Below are 9423 nucleotides of genomic sequence, written 5' to 3' on the forward strand. Positions count from 1 at the left end.
GTCTGAAAAATCTGAGATAGCCTTTGACACTGGAACGCTGGGGGTCAGGGGTTAGGCTGTCCGAGTCTTCCATTTGTTCTGTCCTGTGGACTGATACTGCTTCTAACGATTCCTACCGAAGGGTTGCAAAAGCTGGAGAGAAAATTCTCCAGAGACGCCATGGTCCAAGCCTCAAGGCTCTACAGTAGCAGAAATGTAATAAATCTCTTGTTCTTTGGTGTCAGATTCTGGACCCAAGTTCAGATGAGTGCTTTAGAGTGAAATACAGAAAGCATTTGTAGATGTTAATGGAAAACCAGGCTTTACGGTTCTACGTAATACGCAAGTTTATGCGTGTACAAAGACTCGCCTGTATTTAAGCTGTTCTTATTCAAGGCGCGATGCTATTTACTCATCCGTGGCGACATTAATTGGTCATTCCTCTACGATACCAGGTTGTAAAATTATTCACTGCTGATTTGTGGATGAGGGGGGAATTTTGTAAGCTGGATAGTAGATAACTTTTCAACCAACTGAGGTCTTAGCAGTGGTTGTTCCAGCAAGATCGTTTCGTAGTAGCTTACAACAAATGCCGGTAGATGGTAGCGCAATATATGCATGACGTCGTATGCCTCTACGTTGCAAATCGAATACCGCCTTTATATTGGAAGATGGACTATAGCACATCCATCATCAGGGCGATGACTGATTGCTGTTATAATGGAGACAACACAGCATCAACCTCCTCAAATCCTACTTATCTTAATATTTTATACTCTATGATACACTATGGGTCCGGCTTCTCATCATTCTACCATAGGACCTGTTAGAGCATGCTAACGATGGCCTGTCTCATTACAGCAATGAACAATAATCTTGTACCACGGATTAGAACGCATCCATACACTGCATATTGTGCTCATTTTATCTTCTATTATTCTGACAGAAAATCGTAATGTACACGTATGTGAAAGTGCACATTTTCAGGAAACCCAGGAATGGAAGACCCTTCCGTTGATATTGTGGTGTTCAGTGCCTTGCCGCATGGGTAGCGTTCCATTTTCATAAGACTAGAGCAGAGCGATCCTTTCGGAGCGCTTTCTCTAGAGTCGTTCTTTTTCGATAATTTCGCGTTTTTCCTCTCGGAGCTCCTTTCGTCTATCAAGGTTATTCGGGGGATTGGTTGCGTTTCAAAATCTTAAGTAAGAAACTAAACTAACCCCCCGGATGGAGGGTTAAAACACTTGAGCAACCCCCCACCCCCCCACCACCCCGGTGATGTTTTAGGCCAAATGTCAATAAATTTTCAAGAATGCGATGTGCTGCTTCTGGAGCAGTGATCATGCGACTAGCTTGATAGTTTTTGATCTCTTTGTTGTGAAGCGTTATTTGTTTACTCACAACAATGCCGGGTATAAACAAATATAAGGTGACATTGTTGATGACGTCATTTTTTGACGACGACAAATCACAAATTTCTATAGTAGGGATTGAGTGTAGTGTTCTGTGACGTCACATTTACGCAAGTAGAAAATTACGTGAATGGTGTCTAACCTATTCGTGTCTTTAAGAAGTAGGATTTGCAAATGTGTTCGTAATTGGAAAGGAGACCTTATTTGTTTGTTTAAAAAATGACAACAGCAAGAGTAAATCATAGGAAGTATAAGTGGGCATTAGAATCTGGTGTGAGGTAAAGTTTTAATGATAATAATTGCTTTAGTTTCACCATCTACGAACGCTGATTAACATTTTGATTCGCCTATCCAGAAATTATTACAGTTCGATATAGCGTTTGTGTTTCGAATTTAACGGAGGTTGCCATGTACATAACACCATGTGCTTTAGAAAAATTGCCGCAACTAAAAATAAGGATGGAGCTTGCATTTTCGTGAATCGAGAAAGTAACTTTGAGTGTTTAAATTTATATCCTTATTACATTCCATGTATCCATAAGTTGGTCAGTTGTGGAATAAGCCATAATAATCCAATAACATTTTACAATTAATAAATTATTATTCTGCCCTTGGGTCATAGATGATCTTAATTTCTGTTAATACATACCATTCAAGATGTATGGAAACTTCTTTGCTGAAGTGCTGCTCATTTTTGTAGTTATTGAACAAATTCCAACAAGAATGAAAGAGCTAGACTCTTTCCAACATGCCTCATTCTATAATTTGACTGAATTTTTCATATTTGGTTTTTGGATATGAATAGTGCGTGGGGCGGTTATGTGTTCAAAAAAAATTGTGCGTTGTGAAAATTATTTGAACTGTTATTCATGTGTAATTTACATCCATATATCTGTAAAATCTGAAATTCTGGGTGTATGTGTCAGTGCTTATCAAGGATCTGTTATATCAGTGCAGTCCTGTAATCTTCCCTCAGAACAGTCCACCTTTTTTTTTCATTTTTGCCAGATCATAGTGAAACTGGATATTGGTTTGTGTTGTGGCCTTACTGATACTAAAAGCCAATCAGAATTTAAATTGTTAGGCCTGTCTGTATACCTTCTTTTCTGCGTTGTTATACTACATAATGTAAGTAACTTGCTTGTTCCAGCATGAATCTTCAAACTGAAGCTTGGGTAAAATGAACATCTTCACATGGACCAGAAAGAGGATGTCATGTGAATAGTGACAATGATTGGGAGAATTCCTTTTTTGTTTTTAAATATATTAGTCACTGGGAACATAAATATGTATTGTAGCTTGTTCAAACAGTTCTTCATAAATTCTGCATTAATGTAATTACTGTTTTCTTACTCAAGAGTAAGAGCATGGAACAGTTTGTTGGTTCGTCACAGTTAAGATATATACCCGTAACTTCTAGTTGATTAAAAAGCATAAGAACCAAGCCTGCACTTTTCTCGTGTGTGTAATCCAGGAACTTTTATAGGTGTACTTTTATGTTTGCTGAAATGTGTGGGGGATAAACAGCTTGTTTTTTTTATTTTAGTAATTGTTATAAATAGCACAATCTGAAACTTGTTGTTAGGTATGATATTTATTTGGTACATGAAGATGATGTGAAATGAAGACACATTCCTATTACTTTATTCTTTTCAGGAGTAAACAAGACCGAAGTTCTGATTTAGCTTCTCCTCCTGGTTACAACCCATCAGCTGGTCAGGTTTACACTGAAGTCGCTAGGGAGTCTGATCCCAGTCATCTCATTATAAAGAAATCATGGGAACTTGCCCTTGGTCCTCTGAAACAGGTATGGAACTTCAACTTCTTGACACCGATGTTAGGTCTCAGTTTAAATTGTGCTGTTGTGTGATATGCATAGTGTTCCAGAGAGATGTGCTGACTGTAACAGAGGCAAACTTCATGTTATGTGCCGTCTCTAGGAATTTTTATATTGCAATAATTGATTTTGAGACCCCCTTACCTAGTACATTTTGAGGTTCCCTGCAATTTCTGATTTAGTGGGCCCCTTACATAATAAATGTTTAGGCCTCCTGCAATAATTGATTTAAGGCCCTACTTATTTAATAAATGTTGAGGCCCCCTGCAGCTAATTTCATAGGGAAATTATTGTGTTTCTATGCCTGTGTAGGTGGTTCATTTTTTTATGAAGTTTACTAATTGGTCTTTGAAGATTCTATTTGTCCCTCATTCTGACCGCAGTTCATGGTATTTAAGCAACTGTCGGCTTCACAAATACAGAAGTCTTAAGCTGAATATCCCAATATTTTCAACGAGAAGGTGTATAAGCACTCGGCAACCATACTGGCACCTCTCATTCTGTACATCATGAATTCTCTCCTCCACAAATAGTTATTTCTTGCATCCAATTCACCTTACAGGTGCCAATGAATCTCTTCATAATGTACATGGCTGGCAACTCCATTTCCATCTTCCCAATAATGATGGTAGGAATGCTTATTGTACGACCAGTGAAGGCTTTGTTCACAATGCAGAATAGTAAGTACTTTTATTGCAGAAATGGGTTCTTTATAATGTACTGGCAATGATGTAGACAAATGGTTTAATCTGATGAAAGTATATCCGTTGCTTAAATGTGTGGTAACAAAGTTGAATTTCAGTATTAACCAAAAAACGTCAGTTTGTAAATCAGTAAAAAGTAGAAAAGCATTGCTTCCCTTGTTTTTACTCACTTAAAAGAACTTTTATCATGTATACTTTTCCAGAAGGTTTAATGTTAAGATGCATGAAACTTCTTGTACCAGTTAGCAATAGAGGACGTTGGGCTTTTTCCATCGTCAAGTATTTTTAAGAGAGATATTTTCTGTAATATTGTGTTCTTATAAGAAAACTAAATGATGGCTAGAGACCCAGTAACACTGTGTCCTGTGCCATTCTGAACCATTCAGAATTGATCTGTACCGGCTGCAGGTACTTGAAAGGAGGGCCACAAATTGTGTGCGGCATTTCGGAGTACTATCAATATTTAAGGTGACTGCAGTACAGAAAATTGATTTGAAAGAACACGCTTTGAAAATACATATTTTTTTGCAGTAATTTTATTTTTGGCATGATAAAGTGGAGGCAAGATGTCATCTTCAAAGACTTAGGCATTTGTATATTATATTTAGGTGACCTGAAGGGAAAATAATTTGTATTGTTTATTGACAATCTTGATCCAGTAATGCATCTTTCTTAGGCCTACCTTTTAGAACCATTTTAGTGATTTAACATGTATTCAGTTAAACTTGGCCACTGTGTACTGACAGCGGTAACCCAGAGTCACTTGATTACATTAATAGAGAAGAAGTCTACTCTATTGCTTATTTTTCTTTCAGCTTTCAAGATTATTGAAGGGAGCCATGCTGTAGGACAGAAATTTGTATATTTTTTGGGAAATGTTGTGAGCGTAGCTTTAGCACTGTATAAATTTCATTCCATGGGTCTTCTGCCTTCGCATTCATCCGACTGGCTGGCCTTTGTCGAGCCACAGATGAGAGTAGAATATTCTGGCGGAGGGATATCACTTCTATAGGAACCATACGAGGGAACTTGGTTTAATAACACAATTCTTCCACTGGAAACTAGTGGAATAAACACCATCTTTTTAATATTCAGTTGAAATGAAGAATGTGCCTGTTGAGGATTGTCTCGACCATCAAAAGGACAGCCTTCCATAGAATGAAATAAAAGTGGAAAACTTTTGGCTGTCTGAATGTTATATCTTGTATATTTGTTCTATTAATTCACTGTTATGTAATAAAATACATATGTATCTTCTGTTTATGGTGGGAGAATGGAGTTCAGCATCTGCAGTATTTAATTAAATACAACACTTCTGAGTAAAAATTACAACACAACACAATTTTTCAAATGACTCTGATCCAACTCCCTCTTCCGTACAACCCTGATGAAATAATAAATACAACACTTAAGATAATGGCAAAGTAGTTTTGGTTCCCAACATACAGTACAGAGCTTTATAATACACAAAGGGTACAAATCATGTTTACATATTGTTACAGAATGTTCATATAGCATTAAAATTCTTAAAATTTCACTACATCGTCTTAGTTTAACGGCAAGTTACTTCGTGGCTTCTTCTTTAGATGTTTTATGACAGAAAGTGGAACTCACTTCACTGCTGCCATTCATGTTGACCTGTGAATAAATAAATCATATTTAAAAATACATTTCTTCATAGCCAGTATTTTTAAAGGCAGAGTAAATGTAAATTAGATCCACATGTGAAATTCTGATACTTCTTTCCGAAACACTGAATCTCCAAAACTTATTAGATTTATTTTATTGAATGGTGTGGTTACAAGAAATGATGATTATTAGATGGTAGATTTGGTAGATTGTACATTTTTATGTGACGAGAGCATACATTTTTTGAGATGCTTCTGGAATGATGCTTGCCTTAAGTGATGGCTTGCATAATTGCAAATCTTGTTACAATGATGAAAAGACAAATGAAAAACCTTTAAGAAGGCAGCAAATAGAAAATACAGAGAATAGCCAGGAAACCAAAGATTGTGATATTTGTATTTCATTACATACAGTGAGTAATAATACAAGGTTTCTTTATTAAAAAATTTCATCATTTATATGCTAACTTAAGCATTTCCTGATACTTTTCAGTTTAGGGCTAAAATAGGTTGTTCTCAAGGTGGATATTGCGCACTAAAAATTGTAATTAACAATATGTTGATTTTCATATCTGATATTTCAAAAATGTTAGCATAAAAATAATTGAACGTGTACACCAGGACTTTGCCGATGTCTAATGTTGTGTATTTTCTGTTCTTTGGATTCTTTCCTGTGAATGGCAGGAAATCCTCTTGACAGAAAGGGTTGCACACAGACTGAAGCAATCATTCCAGTTATGAGGTCTGGTACTGTCTCCCTGAATCAAGTCAGTACCAATATAAGTATCACAATTTATGGTACCATAAAGGAAATTAGGACTGAACACTGTGACAGTAGGTAACACATGCCAGCCTGAGACTTCCGCAGTTGTGATGTGAGGAATCTCTGTAGCCCAAATAAAATATTGTACTTTGTTTATAAGCATGTCCCTCGAAAGGAAAACAGTCTTAATCATGAAGCCATGTAATGTTAACCAGTCTGGATTGTTAGTGATCTCAATATTCATTTGCAAAATTGCGATGCAACATTTTTAGCCTACGTTCCTCGAGGGAAAAAGTAGGCTTACAAAATCACACTGTTTTTGCTTGTACCCGTCAACTTTTGAATAGACTGATCCATTTTAATGAAATCTGGTTTGAATATTATGTCGCGCATGAGGTGGGAGTGACACCACTGTCACTCACTGTGTGGTTCTTTAAAAAATGCAACTTTGTTGAGGTAATTGTTTTGTAGAACATAAAACACCATTGCAGCCTGAAAAAGTTTCATTAGGTATCATTTTGACAGCAATAATTATGAACTTCTGGAATAAAGCATGAAATTGTGTATGAAGATATCAACATTCCTACAAATATTCTTTACAATTCAGCATTTAACAAACATGGTGATGGTGCAAAATGATAAGGTCATATCTGACAAACTTAATGAAGACAGAATCTGCAGACCTACTTTGTTCTGACTTAGGATTTGATCCTGTGACCACCTACGCACAAGCCTGGCATGCTAACCCATAAGCTAAATTGCATGTTTTTATTTTCTTCTAAACTTACATACAACACACAGATTTGTTTGACTGGAAGCATGTGAAATATAAAAGTAGGGTCTATGAATTCTACCTGGAAGTCTTGTTTTGTTCTTACATTCTGTACACTGTATGAGGAAGTAGGAATAATTTAGTATTTGTTCCTTGCACTGCACCGAGTACAGCGAGGTATCGTACAATAAACAACGCTGAAGCAATTTAATTATTTCAGTAGTTTACTTTCAGGAAAAGCCTGTGTGAATGTAGGCTCTTTTCAATAACATTGTTTTGTAAAGTGATGTATATGACTGTCAAATAAATGGGTAAAATTTATTTCCAATTAGTGTTTTATAGTGAAAAACCTTGGAAACCATTATTATGTAAAACTGAGTCAATTTAATCTATAATCGAGTCCAGAGGCAATACTTTCCAGTGAATTGCGATATCTACAAGTACATGTGTGTAGATATCCAAATTACCTGAACATTCACTCTCCATTTAAGGTATCCACATACTATAATTTTAAATACATAAATAAATGTATCTGCAACACTACAGAAACATTATACCATCAGTGCTGCATAATAAATGCCTTGGAACATACTGTGATTTAAGGTTAACACACAACGTTTTAATCATGTTAAGTAGTTTATTGTATCAACTTCTTATTTCACGTACATGTAATAACACATACAAATTATGCTAAGTAACAAATAATAGGCAGTCTCTAAAATAAGTTTTGTATAAGCCTGAAGATGGCGCATATATGGCTGAAACATGTTACTAACTACTTACATTAACAATATTTAAAATAAATGCATTATTAATGATTGGCATTGTGTGTGACAGAAAAGACTCTAAATTTACAGGTCAGTGTTATAGTACAAATAGAATAACAACTAAGAGCATGTATTCCAACTGAAATACATTTTGAAAGTCTCAGAGACATAATTCCAGCAGTAATTTCTTTGGACATAAGCCAATACCCTTTTCAATCTCTCTCTTTTATTTTCACAGTCTTTGGGTAACTTTTCCACACAAAATGAAAATCGGAAAATGAATGCGAGACTTCAGGTTCTCACAGTGGTAGATATGATGATGGCTGTTGCGCTGTGTAGTCTGGTAGAAGTTTACCGACATTTCAAAAGTACTTGCTCTGATGGTGGCAGCAGCATGTACTTCTGAAATGTCGGTAAACTTTTACCATACTCAGTGCAACAACTGTGAAGACGGCCACCTTCAGGAAATGAATGTATAAGGTTACCGATAATTCATCCTGTGACACGAAACATTGTGGGTAACCATCAGCGGTTTCCTTGATTACAGTACCACGTATAACTTCAGCTTTTGGACGAGAGCTGTGTCGAGTGTTTGGTGTTAACCAATGTTTTGGCAAACATTGCAGTTGCCACTTTCAAACATTCAACATGGTTCTTACCCGGAACCCAAAATTATACACTGAACTCCGGTTGCAAAAACCTATGGACAAGAATTATACAGTACCTGTTGTTCATATACAGATGGTGTCAGTTTCAGCTATTTATCCTTTTTGTGTTTATTAGCAAAGTCCTTTATCTTTTCCCAAAGCTGCGATGGTTCATCAACTCTAGGAATCTAAAATGTATTGTACCCATGAATATTAGTCCTGTGGAATGCATGTGGTTAGAATAAAGATGGAGAATAAAGTTCACTGACAACTATGATTCACAGTTCAATGACCATAAAGTTTATAAGCATACAAATATAACTTTTAAGTATGCAATGGGCAAATTCCATAAAAAAAAATTTGATGAAGAAACAAATACCTACAAATCTTGTTATAATAAACACACAATCATAGTGAACAGATTATGTTGACAATAATTACCTCATAATTTTGACTGAGATAGATTCCTGCATACACTCCTGTTCCGAATGTTATCTGTAAACAATAATTAAATAAAAAAGTTCAGTTCAGTCTCTTTAGCAGCACAAGGTGATGACTCTCACTAAGCAGGCATGTAACATGCAAATATATGGATAAAATGAAGGAAAAATGTTGTAAGCCCACGATGTATTTTTATTAAATTATGATTTACAACATACACAGTAAGTCCGTTCATAACCGGTTACACGAGAATACATACTAGTATTCATATCTTACCAGAAATTTAAACATTGTACTAAATTTTAAAAATGTAATTATTTGTATCGTTAGCAATCACTAACAAATCTATTCACACCACGACCGCAATCATAGACACGATATTACATCAGCTACGTAGGCTACAGCCATGTTAGTTATCCCTGAGCGCATGCTATGTTGTACAACAGAAGACAGCTGACAGATTGCAAAACGCG

At 35.9% G+C, this 9423-nt stretch overlaps 1 protein-coding gene and 1 long non-coding RNA gene across 2 annotated transcripts; one reads left to right on the forward strand and one right to left on the reverse strand.

Moving 5' to 3' along the window:
* Positions 1–1402: 1402 nt before the first annotated feature.
* EMC4 (ER membrane protein complex subunit 4) lies at positions 1403–7416 on the forward strand. The gene is made up of 4 exons (XM_022071571.2): positions 1403–1669; positions 3048–3198; positions 3791–3908; positions 4748–7416. Exons 1-4 carry the CDS (start codon positions 1611–1613, stop codon positions 4942–4944), a joined length of 525 nt encoding a protein of 174 aa, XP_021927263.1. The 5' UTR covers positions 1403–1610; the 3' UTR covers positions 4945–7416.
* On the reverse strand, positions 5341–9376 carry LOC110833470 (uncharacterized). The gene is made up of 4 exons (XR_002544218.2): positions 9227–9376; positions 8951–9004; positions 8587–8697; positions 5341–5570 (listed from the first exon to the last, which is right to left on the reverse strand). It is a non-coding gene; the product is annotated as an uncharacterized LOC110833470 (long non-coding RNA).
* Positions 9377–9423: the final 47 nt, after the last annotated feature.

Source organism: Zootermopsis nevadensis, unplaced genomic scaffold (assembly GCF_977971745.1).
Source record: "Zootermopsis nevadensis isolate Lab colony 2312 unplaced genomic scaffold, Znev_1.0 Znev_ptg000050l, whole genome shotgun sequence".
NCBI lineage: Eukaryota > Metazoa > Arthropoda > Insecta > Blattodea > Termopsidae > Zootermopsis > Zootermopsis nevadensis.